The sequence below is a fragment of the Akebia trifoliata genome, chromosome 7 (assembly GCF_017979445.1).
Source record: "Akebia trifoliata isolate Shusen 1 chromosome 7, ASM1797944v1, whole genome shotgun sequence".
Lineage (NCBI taxonomy): Eukaryota > Viridiplantae > Streptophyta > Magnoliopsida > Ranunculales > Lardizabalaceae > Akebia > Akebia trifoliata.
This window is the reverse complement of record NC_141381.1, coordinates 28,924,826-28,941,417: the sequence shown is the minus strand read 5'-3', so window position 1 is coordinate 28,941,417 and position 16,592 is coordinate 28,924,826. Positions and strand designations below refer to the sequence as shown.

The 16,592-nt window shown below is 35.5% G+C and overlaps 3 protein-coding genes and 2 long non-coding RNA genes across 8 annotated transcripts; 1 reads left to right on the top strand and 4 right to left on the bottom strand.

The window, feature by feature from the left end:
• The first annotated feature begins 3,330 nt into the window (after positions 1–3,330).
• Positions 3,331–7,171, top strand: LOC147398842 (uncharacterized). Of its 3 annotated transcripts, XR_015180052.1 has the most exons (5): positions 3,331–3,650; positions 5,509–5,632; positions 5,759–6,061; positions 6,767–6,903; positions 7,006–7,171. It is a non-coding gene; the product is annotated as an uncharacterized LOC147398842 (long non-coding RNA). The 3 variants fall into 3 exon arrangements; XR_015180053.1 differs by lacking the exon at positions 5,509–5,632 and having other exon boundaries at positions 3,333–3,650; XR_015180051.1 differs by lacking the exon at positions 3,331–3,650 and having other exon boundaries at positions 5,230–5,632.
• An 811-nt stretch (positions 7,172–7,982) lies between these two features.
• LOC147398841 (uncharacterized) lies at positions 7,983–9,596 on the bottom strand. 2 transcript variants are annotated; one of them, XR_015180050.1, is made up of 5 exons: positions 9,556–9,596; positions 9,414–9,445; positions 9,155–9,292; positions 8,618–8,963; positions 7,983–8,528 (listed from the first exon to the last, which is right to left on the bottom strand). It is a non-coding gene; the product is annotated as an uncharacterized LOC147398841 (long non-coding RNA). The 2 variants fall into 2 exon arrangements; XR_015180049.1 differs by lacking the exon at positions 9,414–9,445.
• A 315-nt stretch (positions 9,597–9,911) lies between these two features.
• On the bottom strand, positions 9,912–12,209 carry LOC147398840 (zinc finger CCCH domain-containing protein 41-like). Its single transcript, XM_086449003.1, has 4 exons — positions 11,634–12,209; positions 10,837–11,279; positions 10,070–10,153; positions 9,912–9,964 (listed from the first exon to the last, which is right to left on the bottom strand). The coding sequence occupies exons 1-2, from the start codon at positions 11,931–11,933 to the stop codon at positions 11,175–11,177; spliced, it is 405 nt and encodes a 134-aa protein (XP_086305129.1). The 5' UTR covers positions 11,934–12,209; the 3' UTR covers positions 9,912–9,964; positions 10,070–10,153; positions 10,837–11,174.
• A 113-nt stretch (positions 12,210–12,322) lies between these two features.
• LOC147398838 (protein FAR1-RELATED SEQUENCE 5-like) lies at positions 12,323–15,788 on the bottom strand. The gene is made up of 2 exons (XM_086446768.1): positions 12,493–15,788; positions 12,323–12,390 (listed from the first exon to the last, which is right to left on the bottom strand). The coding sequence occupies exons 1-2, from the start codon at positions 13,925–13,927 to the stop codon at positions 12,323–12,325; spliced, it is 1,503 nt and encodes a 500-aa protein (XP_086302894.1). The 5' UTR covers positions 13,928–15,788.
• Positions 14,150–14,803, bottom strand: LOC147398839 (protein FAR1-RELATED SEQUENCE 5-like). The gene has a single exon (XM_086446767.1). The coding sequence runs from the start codon at positions 14,801–14,803 to the stop codon at positions 14,150–14,152; it is 654 nt and encodes a 217-aa protein (XP_086302893.1).
• Positions 15,789–16,592: the final 804 nt, after the last annotated feature.

Genomic DNA, 16,592 nt, shown 5'->3' with positions numbered 1-16,592 from the left:
TAATAATATAAAAAAATCACAGTCGAATTAGCCTTACTAAGTTAATAAGGATTTCACCCTCACTAAGGATCCTTGGGCTCACTTTATGGCATTTAAAAAAATGATCCGATGCTTCAGGATTGTAGAGGACAAAATTTTATGAAGTCTAGAATTTTTTTTTCAAAAATAATTATTTTTCATCGATGAATTTCAATTTTAAGTTTGGGAGTTATAAGTTTGATGACCATCCATTTTCAAAACCTTGGATCAAGTTCAAAAGAATTTTTCTTTTTTGGTTGGATCAGAGTTTAGCATGGTTGTATAATTTTTTATTCTTTTTTTTTTTTGGGGGGGGGGGGGGGGCTGCAATTAATAAATAGGTCCTTGTGGAGGTATAAATCCCTCAGTCACACAATAAGGCATCCGGATCAGATTATTGTTCTGTAGATCTAGTGTTCAGGGTGCAATCATTCGGGTATCAATCTAGATCGAGTAAGATCTGGTGAAATAACCACCCAGAGAGGATAATGCATTTAGATTCCAGAGTTCTCGGGATTCGAACGGAATATCTTGAGAAAATCCCTTATTTCAAGGGATTAGGCTTTGACTTCTTCAAGGAAATAGAAAGAAAACGAAAAGGGATGAAGAGAAAACTCTATAAAAGGGAGGATGCCACATATGAAAGGTAATCATTCTTTTCTGAGAGGGGAGTGGATAAAAGGAGAGGTTTAAATTATTATAAGCTTACTTTGGCATCGGAGATTCTTTCTAGCAGGGAAGAAGGTCAAATCAAAGGGGAGCGGTGAAGAAGCTAAAGAGGAAGCAGCCAAGTCCAGATACAACATCCACTCGGAAGCAGAGCGATTAATAGTCTCCACAGTCCCCAAAAATCATAGAAAAGCTCCTCAATTAATAAATAGGTCCCAAACATTTAAATTAATTCTAATGGTTGGGAATATTGTACGTTTTGGTAAAATTGGAAATGCTCACTTGATTTAGAACAAGGGTTAAGCCCACACACTTGATTGAGGAGTCACCTCATAATTTGAACCAACAAACTCATTGAAGATAAACTGGTCAAAAAATCAAGTAGTCTTGGGTCCCTCACTCAAAGAGTTTTTTTTTTTTTTTTTACGTCTGATTAAGGGGACCAAAAGAGCCAGGGGTCAGAGCCCAGAGCCTAGGCATATGGGTCCCTCCCTAGGCATGTGCAATGCTTGCACATCACATGCACCGAGTGAGTGAGGGTGGCCTCTCACCCAAAGAGTTGGACAAAGTTCATCAACAATCCCTACAAACTATCAAAGTTGGAAGAAAGATTATACCTACAAACTATATGGGAATACCCTTTTAAATCTAGACTATCTAATCGATGGGCCCAATTTGATTCAAAGTTTTAGATCAATTTCATCCAATAACGTAAGTAGAGATTCCAAAAACAATCAAATAGAGAAACAAGATTCATTTAATTGATCCCAAATCTTTAGAATGTGACTTTGACGTTGAGAACAACAACAAGGTTGAAGTTTCTGATAGAAAACTTCAATTAATAAATAGGTCCCAAACATTTAAATTAATTCTAACGGTTGGGAATATTGTACATTTTGGTAAAATTGGAAATGTTCACTTGATTTAGAACAAGGGTTGGGCCCACACACTTGATTGAGGAGTCACCTCATAATTTTAACCAACAAACTCATTGAAGATAAACTGGTCAAAAAATCAAGTAGTCTTAGGTCCCTCACTCAAAGAGTTTTTTTATTTTATTTTTTATAATGATGGGGGTGTATGAATTTACGTCTGATTAGGGGGACCAGAAGAGCCAGGGGTCAGAGCCCAGAGCCTAGGCATATGGGTCCCTCCCCAGGCATGTGCAATGCCTACACATCACATGCACCGAGTGAGTGAGGGTGGCCCCTCACCCTAAGAGTTGGACAAAGTTCATTGACAATCCCTACAAACTATCAAAGTTGGAAGAAAGATTATCCCTACAAACTATATGGGAATACCCTTTTAAATCTAGACTATCTAATCGATGGGCCCAATTTGATTCAAAGTTTCAGATCAATTTCATCCAATAACGTAAGTAGAGATTCCAAAAACAATCAAATAGAGAAAACAAGATTCATTTAATTGATCCCAAATCTTTAGAATGTGACTTTGACGTTGAGAACAACAACAAGGTTGAAGTTTCTAATCATTTTTATTTTTATTTTGCGAGGGATATAATAATTACAAATCGGATCCACTTTGGTTTGGGATAATTATTTTATTTTATTTTTATTTTTAACAATTATATCCTGAATCAAGAAATGTGTCTAAACTCTAAAGTATCATCAAAGATGTGTAAGGTCACCAAAGTACAAGCAAAGTGAGAGCTGGTAAGAGACAAAGCATGTTTTAGATTTTAGAGTGCATTAGGATTATCTATGTTTAATGTATCATTGTCTGCTTTCTCTATGGAAGTGAAGTAATAGTGGTGAAGACAACTTAAAAGGCCCACCTAGAGTTTATGAACTTAAAGGCAATATGGAGTTTTTGAACTCTATTCTGCCTTTAATTTTCTTCAACTGTTTCTCATCAAATAGAATTAAAACCACCAAAACTTACATGTTGTAATGCTTTTGTTGGGTTACTATGTTATGCCATAAAGAAGAAAATTACTGTTTAAGGGTACATTGGAAATATATGAAATAGTTTCATGTAGGTGGGCTAAAGCAGTGGGCCGAAGATTTCTTCTATCATGATCTAACAAGATCGTTAAATCGATGAACGTATATGGTGGTCAGAGATTTACATAATAAAATTATTGATTAATATACTAATAATAGATAATGTGAATGTAAGTGAAGATTCAAACTTAAAAAAAAAAAAAGCACCCTATCAAAAACAAAATATGTAACAAAGAAAATAGATATATATTCCTCCTTAGATGAACCCACACTCATTAACTAGTTGTTGGAAGATAGGATTGTGAACTTTTACCAGGATTGATAATGGGCTGGGCTGTGTTGTACAAGATCCAGTATGAATTGGGCCCCAAAATCTTAACCCAAGCCCGATCCCTCTAATGGCTACACCAGGCCGAAATGGTCTGCAACAGTTTGTGCCTATAAACGGGTCATGATTTGTCGCGAATTATCTTATATATCTTATGTATTATAAATATAACATAAAATAAGTTAGGGTCGCGTTCCTAAGACTCATTTTGCGACTCACATCGCGACTCACCATTTCAGCCGTTCGATATCGATCAGATCTACGGTTCAGATCGCGACTTGAGTTTAAAACGATGAAATTTCGTTATTTACAACTACCTCCCCGTTAACAAATAAAAAATAAAAACTAAAAACGAAATTTCAGCCTCAGCCGAAACTTCGTCTTCTTCGCAACTTTCAGATCTGATTTCAAACGAAATTTCAGCCGAAACGCAGAGAAAAATCTTCTTATGTTCATCTTCGATCTCTTCATTTCTGCCCTCTCTTCTCTTTCTCTTTACAAAATCATCGAAAGAAACGAAGACGAAAAAAAAGAACGAAAGAAAACTCGTCTTCTTCGTTTCTGCCCTCTCTTCTCTTTCTCTTTACAACGCTTCTTCCTCATCTCTATTCCCTCTCTCTCTAGAACAGACGACGACTCATACAAACGAAGAGCTCGACAGAAACCCTAAGGTAACAAATCACAAACCCTTGTTTTTTATTTTTTTTTACACTTTTATTTGTTTAATAATTTTTCTTTTTAATTTTTTTGCTGAGTATCTTGCTGAGTATCTCCATCTCCATCTTCGTCTTCTTCTTCTTTGGTTTTTAGTGTGTTGTTGGGTGGTGACTTAGGGCTTTCAATTTTTTCACTTTCTTGTTGGATTTTTTTTTAAAAAAAAGCAAATTTTTTATTACAAAGACAAGGTTGGTGGTGACTTAGGGCTTTCAATCTCTATTCTTAGATTTTTCTACAACCGGATAACCAAGGTTGTAGAGATTTACCCATCTACCTAAGAAATCTTGAAAAAAATACCACTCTTGAATTCTTTAAAGAGTTTACACCCAAAGACAAAGAAAAAAAGAAATCCCTAGATTGAAATGATGATGTCCATGAATTCAGGCAATTTTAAGGCAAAATTGCTGGTATTTTATCAATGAATTCATAGACTATAAAACTGACAGAATTCATGAATTTGTAGATTATGAAAGTGACGAATTCACTGTAAAAACATGTTTTTGGAGTTAAAATGAACATTGTACCGAATCCGAAATTTTTTCATATTCAGGGTACGAAATTTTGTTGTTGTTATTTTGTTCATTTTCTCATACCTGTGTTGTCACTGATTCTCTGGTTCTGTAAACCGATAGTCACCTTATTATCTACAGTAACATGTTGAAAGAAGAAAAATGAATATGTTGTATTTAAATCGTTTCTTCACTTCAAGGATGTAGATAGTGCATTATAATAAAGTCGCCTAGTGTTTTCATCTGTTATGTTATGGCCTTATATATAGGTCAATAAACTCAATTTGAAACAGACATAAACCAGTGTCGTGGCTTGGCTTATATTGCACACAAGAAGGGCCAATGAAGATCTGGCAAAGAGATCAGGCTAATAAACCTTCTGTGCATGAACTGCAAGTTCTTCCAACAATTTCATCAATTGTTTATCTTCATTGCCGTTCAGAATTGGCATTGTTGAAGGCCTCATGACCACTGTCCATGCCATCACTGGTTGGTTTCTTAGATTATAGCTTTGTATTTCTTGAAAGTTTGTATTGTTTGTTGATGTTGGAGAATATGAGTTAGTCTTGTGTTCTTCCACTATGGGTTATTATTTGGTACGGAGGGAATGTGGTTGGTTTGAACATTGAAGATCTGATGAGGTTTTGATGAATGGGAATGGATATGTAGGTAGTGAGGATTGAGTTTTTAAGCATTTGATGTTATGATTAGGATATTTTTAGGGAAGAAAATGTGTTTACATGGATTTAAATGTAACGGGTTCCGTATATTTCAATATATTTTGTAGTTGAATTATTTTTTCAATGCGTCTCCATGAATTTGATTCTAGTGCATCTTTTCCTCTTTAGATGTGAAAGCTACTCAGTTTTTTTCTTATATATTGGAAGTTTTTAGTGTTTGTTGATATTGGAGGATATGGGTTTGTGTTCTACTATGGGTTATAATTTGTTAAGGAGGGAAGGTGTTGGTTTGAAGGTTTATTGAAGATCTGATGAGGTTTTGATGAGTGAGTGTGTAGTGGTGAGGACTTATCTCTTTGTAGGAAGTGCAAGTGTTATATGTACATGGGCTAGAAGTAAAACATTGTATGCCTCGTGGATTTGGCTTAGGTCATGTTTTTGTTATATTTAAACAGGTTGAGGGTGAATAAAGATTTTTATATGATCGGTTCAAAATTTTTATATGTAAAAGGTGTCATAGTCATGGTTCAAAATTTTGTGTTGTTTCAAAATGTTTTGTGGAACATTCTGATTTCAGCCAAAACTGGCATGAAACATTAACAATGAGATATCCAATGTTTCAGGAATGTCTCGGAATGTTTGAGTTGAGATTTTGAGAAATGAATATTCTACAAAATTTATAGTTTTCGATGATATGAAGCCTCTACATTGATTTCACCATGTGGCAGTAGCGATGCACTGAATAAGGTTATTTGCTTTTTTACTATGCTGTTTATATAACACAGTAGCCACTAAGGCGTTGATTTCACCCAACGAATTCAGTATCCTTATGAAGTCCTCCACTGAATGGTTACCATTTGTCTTTGTTTGCAGTGATTATTTCAATGAAAAGCCATTCTAAGGGCGCCCTGTTGCTAACATGATTGGAATCAAGGTGTACGGGTACATTAGTACATTAGGGGGGCAGCAGCAATGCCCTTCCTCCTTTTTCAAAGGTTGGACTGAATCAATTGTGTTTGATAAAGCAGCGTCGGCTTCCATTTCTTCAGTCAAATGTGAATATCTGGAGACTATTGTACTCGATCAATCTCTAATGAGCACTACAGCTGGCTTCCATCCATTGAAGGACATTGTCTTTCCTTTGAGGATGATCGTGATAAGGCACAATAGATGAAGGTACCCCATTATCTTTCCTTTGACGAAAATTTAAATGGGTTTTAGTTTGTTGTAATGTTTCCTTACAAGATTAAGGTAGAGGGAGGTGAAAGGAGAAAAACCTGATGACCATGAGTGATCAATTCATTTTATGTTTTATTTTATCATCAGTGATTGTAGCATTTGGAAGAAGGTTAAGATAAACCACTACTAATTTAGGAATTGTATTAACTGATGTTTCCTGGGTTGGAACAGAGATTTTGACTTAGCATAATGGAGCCTTGACTTAGCATGCATGTTATGTTCAATTGTGATAGTGATAAGTTGACACCTTTAAGTGAAGAACTTGGCCATGATGAAACATGGAAAACTGAAAAAGATAAAGGAGAAGTACGCGGAACAGGATGAGAAAGAAAGAAAAATTCGAATGGCTTTAGTGGCTATGAGTAACATCACTAGTTCCAATTTTTTTTTAATTGTTCCCTTTTTGGATATAAGAATTACCATAAGAGCAAGGTCCAATAGATGTTCCTGTTTTTTATTGCTGCATTGATGTCAAGGTCTTCATTGTGGTTTCACTGGAAGCTAAAACTTGTTCTCGTGTAACATTTAGTATTTGCTGATTGATCAATTGATGCATTTTTGGATGTATTTTGTCCTAGTCCCCCATTAAATGGTTTTACTGATAAAAATATTCTATGTAATGGCAATTTCGTAATGGGATAGGTCATGCTGTTTTTGAACTTCAGCAGTGATCTTGCTGATGCTTTGAAATCGAAATTCCACGATGTTGCTAAGCAATACAAAGGAAAGGGTGTAAGCTTTCTAGTGGGTGATCTTGAGACCAATCAAGGTGTTTCCAGGTAATTTCTAACTTATTTTTTATTCAATATACATGTCTTATATTGGTATATATGACGCTTAATATCGTTATAACGGGGTTTGTTGTTGGTTTGCAAGAACAGTATGGCTTTAGTCACATGCCAGAAGCAACAAACAAGGAGAAGGAATTGATGAAAGCTTGTACGGACCTAGAGTTGGTGGTTGCAAGAATTTGCAATGTGAAGATCACTGCTGCTGGCTTTACCCAATTGAAACAGAAGCAAAAAAGAAAAAAAAAAAAAAGGAAAGAAGACCACCTAAGGACAAAGCTGGACGGTTAACGTAGCTGACCTATATGATATGAACCTCTTTATCTTTTGGGGCTCCTTATTACATGGGAATGTGGCATTTTGTATGTAGTCTTATCATTTTAATGTCGTATGGTAGTATTTAAAAGTGTGATGTGAGAAAAACTTGGAACTTGTAAAAAGGATAATATCCTTCTTTTTGTCGTTAAATGGAGCTTGAATTGGTATATAATTTTGATCGATTTGGGTAATGAATGTGAGTAATTTTTTATTAATGTCTGTATGAAGCAGGAACAACTAGGTGGTTACAAGAATCTGATTTGATCAATTTGTGCTTAAGTGATGCACATAAGTTGGATCAGGGGGTGGGACCCACCAATCCTGGTCCTATCTAATTTCTTTAGATAAATCTTACCTGGTTGGATGATCACCATCTTATTGTCTTACTATTAGGAGGCAATATTGGAGGACATTCAATAGGTCATCTTGGGCCAATCAAACCACATTGTAGGGAGGACTTGTAGTAACATACTCCCAATCCATTAGATTTTTGGCATTCGTAGGCATATTATGTTGTGCTCAATCTCTTTTGACTTCTTCATTATGTTACTGGTGCTTCTTTCTTTAAGCAAAAGTCTGATAACCTTGCAGAAGACAATATAACAATATTAACCAATTTCGCATTGGGTTCAACAACACAAATCAGATTTTACAATTCAACTCTATAAAGAGACATCATTAGTTGAGGGGCATGTCTTTGGGTATTATCACTTCCATCCAATTAAACAAATATGCCGTCAAATATATAAAAATCTATGCAGAATTATTAATAAATTAGATTTTGGAACAACTAAAAAATTACAAAAAATGAAACCACTCAATTTGAACAGCAACGAGTGATTAATCAAATTCACCAACTAGTTTTCCAACAAAAAGCCTTACTGCAAAGACCACATCATATCTGACATGTCACATTCATGCATCACTCAAAATGTAGGAGTTAAATTCCCCAATTAGTTACAAATACTAAGAAGAGAAGTAGCATGTCCAGTCCAAGGCATTTCCCACAACACTGAAATATGTTGTATGAACCTCCAATCTGAACCGGATCTCTGAGTTAGAAAAGAGGAAAGTCACTCCCAAGCTACATTAACTATCTAGCTTTGTCCTTTGGTGGTCTTCTTTCCTTTTTTTTTTTTTTTTTGCTTCTGTTTCAATTGGGTGAGGCCAGCAGTAGTGATCTTCACATTGCAAATAATTGCAGCCACCAACTCTGGGTCCATACATGCTTTCATCAGTTCCTTCTCCCTGTTTGTTGCTTCTGGCATTGACTAAGTGACTCATTGCTGTCTTAGCAGCTGCATCAAACAGAATAAATTAGTTTAAAAGAAAATAGCATCACTTGTTCATGAATATGGGAACTTGGAAATGCAAAAACAATCTCCACCTGATAATTGTGCTATTTACATAATTAGAAGGTCCTTCACTAGGTGTATACTCTCTACCAGTACCAAGATAATCTTTTTTTCTTTCCATTACCAAGATGATCATAGAAAGTCCATTTTGGTTCCAAACAAGAGCAATAGAGAACCTGTGATCCCATAAAATCTAAGACATCAATTCAACACTAGCTAATAGTCCTGTTTGAGAGTATGCCTTGAAATTTATTCAGAAGACATCAATTCAACACTGTGATTCGTGATCTCTGGAGCATTGGATAGATGATTCTAGAATGTCCACATCCAGCTGCCTCTGAAGCATGGCTAGAGAGTCCAGGTACCCCATGGGATAACCTTCAGTTTATCAAACCAACCATGAAAAATGATAAAATTAGTATACCAGGATTTCCCATGGATAGATCAAAAGTTATTAGAGAAACATTTTTTAAATGCCCATCCATTTGTGATCTTAAGATACAAACCACTTCTGTTTAAGGTAAGACAATCGATAATATTAAGGTAGAGGGAGGTGAAAGGAGAAAAACCTGATGACCATGACATAGTCCAAGCTTGAATTGACCAATGGTGAGAGTCTTAGTCTCAGGATACTGTGCATTTTCATCGTATTCACCTCAAGTAATGTGCATGTCAGGGCAAAGACTCCTCAAGTAATCATGAACTTCCTGTTTGTGACCAACATTATAAAAACAGTTACTAAGTAATAAAAAAAAACTGCATTTTATTTTAATTTGAATGGGGATGTGCAGTTGTGTATCCCGAGAGAAAAATTCTAGGGGTTCTTACAAGATACACATCAGTTGAGTTTTTGAATCACCCTGACATGTTGAGTTACAAAATCATTACACTTTACAAATACTTGTCTCAATCAAAAATCAAATTGGAGATTAAAATAATGAAGACTACATCAAATTAGTTGTTGTTGTACCTGTTGTAGTTGAGTTTTGGTAACCATCTAATTGTTGCTGCCCATCTAATCATCATGGCTTCTACAAACCATCTAATCATCATGGCTTCTACAAACCATATTTTCCATTATAAGAGCACATGTAAGAAATATATTTCAAGTTAAAGATAATAGATAATAATAGAAAGACCCCGTAAGACAAGTGGCATGTGTGAGGCATAACGGACCTACATACATGTGGCATAGAGATTCGGTATGACTAGGAGTCATGTGTACAAGTGAGCATTGCTTATGTTTGACATAGAACACATAGTACCTGCAGATCACAAATATTGACTTCTCCATTTGATTCCATATGAGTCCGACCATTCAGAAGACGATTGTTTGGGTCTCTCAATTCATCGAAGAAAGGGTGAATGCAAGCTTCTAACTGCAGTACCGCCACATGGAAAAGTGATCAGAAGTACCCACACCAAAAAAAAAAAAAAACCAACAAAAATATTCAGTGAAGCAATGAAATTGAAACTATGCTTACAGCGGTGCAGCGGAGATTAGGTGAGTACTGCAGGAATCTGGAGACCAGGTCAACTGCTTCTGGAGGCAAGCGTTTTTGGAAAACCTGGAGAAAAAAACAAAAACAAAATCACAGAAAATATCTGTGCAAGAGAATTAATTTATAAAGTATCAAATTTGGGATAGCCGCCCCACATACTTCTATCTTACTGAACCTAAAGAGGAACGGTGAAATAGGAGTCATTTTGCTGAACCTAAGATTTTGGATAAAGCATAAGATGATGATAACAGAGGAATCTAAATTATTTCCATATTTTCCAACAACTAAAACTGTAAGAAATAGGGTTAGTCATCACCTCATGCATTATCAGCTCTCTCAATACATCCAACTCAAATAAAACTATTTTTATTAGCATGGCTTCAGATTCATGTGAAATAAATACAAAAGCCACATGTCATGTTATTTCCTTCTTATGCTGCCATTTATTAATTCTTGTTGAAACAAATGCATTTGCAATTGAAGAGATTGCAAGCATGTGTCAACATCACTAGAGCTCTATACATACATACATACATTAAGGGAACCAACGTTGGGAGCCAAAATTTGTCCTATATGGGAAAAGTTTCGGATTTGGCTGATTTTTTGTTTGGATGATCTCCTCGCCAAAGAGATCCACACAAAAAATCAGCCCATTCCTAAACTTCTAACCCATATAGGAAATATTTTGACTCCCAAATGTATGCTGCCGAACATTGCCCTATATATATATAGTGGAAATTGAGTCTTACTTGTTTCTCAAGCTTATACAACTTGCAGCGGAAGTCGATCCGTTTTCGGTCCAACCTTTCCTGCTTTAAACGGATTTCCTCCTTCAAAAGCTCCAAATTGTCCAGCTTCTTCTATGATGAAGGTGGAGCCTTGGGACCATTTGTCATCCCAGGTACAGAACCAACCTTCGGAGCTATGAATGGGAGATTTTCTTTTCCTCTATTAGAAACAGATGTCACACCACTCGGAGCTGCAGATGCAGTATGGGCCCCACTGCTTACACTGTCAACAGGAACACTGTCCTTGTTAGCCCACCATAGCTTGATGAAGCGGTTACCCATTACAGCATCTGTTGCATTCAGTAAGTGTGCACTTGGAGTTCCAAGTAAGGTCCCATTCCAGCTGGAGTTCCAAATAAGTGTGCACTTGGAAGTGAAACAGGGAGATTGAACTGTGAGAGGCTCTGTGATTTGCAAAACCAGCTATTGGTTATGAAAGTGGGATGGGCCTTATGCAATTAAATAAAAAAATCTCAACCCCAAGATCTTACTTCTAAGCAACAACTGGTCCAGTTTTTGAAACAGTGCATATGACTCAATCAGCTTTTCACCTAGAAGATACCCCAGATTGGATCCATGGAATGTTAGGTCGCAACCATCCTGCTTGTGTACCACAAGTACAGCAATGGCAGGGAAAAGCCTTCTTCCTGACTTTACATCCTATAGAAATCAGCCTCACAAAATCCATGGCAAAGGTTTATGTCTATGAAAATATGCTCATGAAATCAATAAGGCAAGTAAAAAAAAAAAGTGTATACCTGAACATCTTCGACAACAATACGATTTACACCATGCTCCATTGGGCACATATCCCCCCGCAGACAAAATCCACGCTCCTCGAAGTCTTTACAACGTTGACGAGGAATGCCTATACTTAATGTAGGATTTATTGGTGGTCTAAGAGTTCCATGCAAAAACGGATGGAACGTGTCCAGGCCCCCATTGGGCATTCCTGGAACTAACCCAAATGCACCCCAAGATGCACTGAACGTACTTGCAGCATCTTGGAGCCCCCTTCCTGTGAACAGATTAGGAGGCAGATGTCCCTGCACAGTCATTTGTGATGAAAAATCATGCGGATCAACAGAGCTGAATCTTGAATCATGTTGGCTTCAGGGAGTGAGACCCCTTCCTCTTCCTCTTTTGATGGGAAGACAACTTAGTGAGGTAGATAAATCAAAACGAAACGAAGGGTCACCGTGAAATGCCTGACTTGATCTGGCCCTTGTGATGAAAGAATTTATACCTATAAACATGGGAAGAGGATTGAAAATAAATTAATTTTTATAAAATGAAAGAACAAAATATAAATCTCCCTATAAATCAACACCAAATAGTTAACAGTAGTAAGAAATTATACTCTGTGATCAAAGTGAAAGAAAACTACATCAGATTCCAACTCACAAGATAACAAAAATGTAAATTCAAAGGAAAACATAACATACCCTCATTCCAAATGAAAGGCCTCGTGATCGCTCTCCATGTCTTTGCTCAATTCTTGTATATCATCAATTTCTGAAGAAAAATTCATAAATAAATAAATAAGACATTACTTAAAATTTATTCAATTAAATGCATTAAATTAAGTCATTAGTTTATAAAGATACTTATAATTACCTTGAGTACAATCTTTTTTCTTTTTATTTGGATTCATAGGACATATTCGCTTATCATGTCCAAATTTATGACAGAATGCACATTTTCTTTTCTTCTTTTGTTGGCTCAACTCAATACTGCTCTTCAACCTACCCATAGTATCAACTTTTTCTTTTCCCTTGTCATCCTTCTTTCTACCCTTTGTTTGCGTGATATTCGGGTCTAAAAGTAATTGAGGTAGGTTACATTTTTCTTTTTCATGTGCCTCTTCATTTGGTTGAGCAACAATTTCTGTCATTTCTTCCATTTTAATTGCATAAATTTGTTTCGACAAATCATTTACGGCATTCGTGAAAAATGTGTATGCTTTCATTGAAGATGATGCATAACTGGCTAATGTAGTAGCCTGTTTGCACATATTGCCATATCTCAATGCTTCGGAAGGTTCATTCCCATCGATTGCTACTTGTACATCCATCACCCTAAATTTATTAGCCCCTTGTCTCCATCTCTCAATAATAAAGTGTGATGGTATAACATCAATGTCAAGATGTGTGAACACCTTTAAAAAATGTCGACAAATAATTCCAAAAAACTCAAAGTTTTTGCACCCACATGTACCCTCGTAGGTATCCACATTTATTTTCAAAATAAAGTCATCATGCTCGCCAAACTTAGTTTTCACTAAAAACGTTTGAATTCCTTCTTCCATCTCCCTTCTTTCAACTTTATATCGAAAAACTTGGGCCCATTCTTCCTTTATTTTTTCAAATATATTTCTTGTATAAACTGTTGCTGCATGTTTCAAAATCAAGTCGTTCTCATTGACACATCGAAACTTGTGTTCTGTCTCATAATCTTCATCACTCTCCTTTTTCAAAATATTCTTCAATGCTTCCTCATATTTCACAACAAATTCTCTGAGATTTGTTCTCGAACTAACAAATCCATCAAAAAATGCATTAATGCTTTCGCTACACCCAGTGGTATTCATACCAGCAAAAAAAGTTGTTCGATTATACGTAGGCACCCAAGATTCCCGTATTTCAAACAGGTGTTGCAACCATTCATTTTCTTCTAATCCATTTTCCTGAATCACGTTATGCCACTGTTTTTCGAACTCTTCCCCAGAATATGTCGACCAAATACATTTTTCTATCTTACTTCTGAAAGTAGAATTTTCAAAGTATTTATGAGACAATTTTTCCGCAAATTTCTTCCGAATGTGCCAAATACATAGACGATGACGACTGTTGGGAAAAACTTTGGCAATTGCATTCCTCATTGCCAAGTCCTGGTCTGTGATTATTGAAATTGGATGTTTTCCCCTCATAGCTTTAAGCCACATCTCGAACAACCATACAAAAGTAGTCTCTGTCTCATCTCCTAGAAGAGCGCATCCAAATTGGATAGATTGAAAATGATGATTGACTCCAGTAAACGGGGCGAACGGCATCTTGTACTTATTTGTCCTATAGGTTGTGTCAAATGTAACCACATCACCGAAATATTCATATGACAATCTTGACCTCGCATCCACCCAAAAAAAATTAACTGCTCTCCCATCTTCATCACATTGAATCCCATAGAAAAATTGTGGATTTTCATTCTGTTTTTCAATAAAGTACTCAAGTACACATTGTGCATCGCCTCTTTCCAAATCCTGTCGCCTAACATTTCAAAGGTGATTGTAACAGTCTCTATTATCAAAACCGATCATATCTCCACGAAGAATTGATGGAACTTTATTAATTTGAATGTTTTGATTACAAAATATTTCTGTTAGATCCTTAGCTACGCTCGGCATATTTCGGTTTGACTTCATTTTCATTCTCTTCGATGGCGTGACAATCTTGTGATTATGATCATCGTTGAAAAGCGACACTCTCCATTTTACTACACGTTGGTCGAATACAATGCGCATGTATGCTCCACATCCACATTTAACAGTAGAACAACTTTTTGCAATTCTCTTCTTCCCCTTTTCATTTTCATCTGTCATCGCATCTTCTTTTATCCTCGGTGCATGTTTGCCTTCATGTATGCAACAATATTTTATCCCAGTCACCGCATTTGAACCTCTTATTGTCCTTGAACTACTTCGTATACGAATACAAAACCCTTCCTGACGTCCGTATTCTTCATAGTAATTTTTTGCTTCCTCACTTGAATCAAAAACCATTCCAACATATGGTGCATTTAACTTTTGAACATCTTTGTTAGGACTGAGGTAATCAACACGTTCCCCAATATCTACTTCCATAATCGAAGATGATCCCACATTTTCATTCACATGTACACTCTCACACTTGTCAACGTCAATCGTATCCATGAAGACTTATCTAAAACAAATTAACAGAAGTCCCAGTTGAGATTAACTAAAATATATTGAAATTTCTATTTATTCAACATCTAAATAATAATACAAAAGGAGTTGCCAACTCATATTTCTTACATTCAAATCAATGATACTCGAAGCTATCTAAAAGAATAAATGGAAAGCCATTTCTAAAATCCTCAAAAGGATTAGTGGCATGTGTGTCAAATAGCTAGTTAACTTACCTCGAAAAGCCTTAGAAAATATGACCAAATCTATAAGACCACTTGTAATGAATGAGTAAGTGATATACATTTACTTATTACATCCCCAATTTCATAAATAATTTATCACACCCTAGTTAAATATTAAAACACACAATCCAAACATTACAAAAGCTTGGTTCAACTAATTATTTCAACATTACAAAGCGTCATAACACATTGAAACAACTTTAGCAGTCATTTACAATTAGGATTAGGCTTATATAAAATCCTAAATCTCATAAATGGAAATCTTTATAAATAAATAAAAAAGACAAAATAATGAGAGAGTGTGTTTCTATTGGCACCCCAACTTTTACCTATTCTCAACATTACAAAGTGTTATAACACATTGACACAACTTCAATAGTTATTTACAAATAGGATTAGGCCCATATCAAATCTTAAATCTAACAAATAGAAATCTAAAACAAAACAAAAAATTTGAGAGTGTGTTTCTATTGGCACCTCAATTTTCACTTATTCTTTTCACTTATTTTCAATGATGACTTATTTTTTTAAGGGGTGAATCTCCATTTCGTACCCTGAATATGAAAAAATTTCGGATTCGGTACAATAATCATTTTAACTCCCAAAAAATGTTTTTACAGTGAATTCGTCACTTTTATAATCTACGAATTCATGAATTCTGTCAGTTTTATAGTCTATGAATTCTGTCAGGTTAAAAATCCATGTCAATAGACAAAATTCTAAAACTAAAAAAATTTGGTTGTAGGAGTTTTAAATTAAATTTTCTTCCATTGCATCATTATTTCTTTATCTGTTTTTGATAAGTAAAAATTACATATTTAACAGAAATGATAAAGTTTTAATATAGAAGTCATTAAACTCTCTCATGGACATCATCATTTCAATCTAGGGTTTCTTTTTTTCTTTGTCTTTGGGTGTAAACTCTTTAAGGAATTCAAGAGTGGTATTTTTTTCAAGATTTCTTAGGTAGATGGGTAAATCTCTACAACCTTGGTTATCCGGTTGTAGAAAAATCTAAGAATAGAGGTTGAAAGCCCTAAGTCACCACCAACCTTGTCTTTGTAATAAAAAATTTGCTTTTTTTTTTAAAAAATCCAACAAGAAAGTGAAAAAATTGAAAGCCCTAAGTCACCACCCAACAACACACTAAAAACCGAAGAAGAAGAAGATGGAGATGGAGATACTCAGCAAGATACTCAGCAAAAAAATTAAAAAGAAAAATTATTAAACAAATAAAAGTGTAAAAAAAAATAAAAAACAAGGGTTTGTGATTTGTTACCTTAGGGTTTCTGTCGAGCTCTTCGTTTGTGTGAGTCGTCGTCTGTTCTAGAGAGAGAGGGAATAGAGATGAGGAAGAAGCGTTGTAAAGAGAAAGAGAAGAGAGGGCAGAAACGAAGAAGACGAGTTTTCTTTCGTTCTTTTTTTTCGTCTTCGTTTCTTTCGATGATTTTGTAAAGAGAAAGAGAAGAGAGGGCAGAAATGAAGAGATCGAAGATGAACATAAGAAGATTTTTCTCTGCGTTTCGGCTGAAATTTCGTTTGAAATCAGA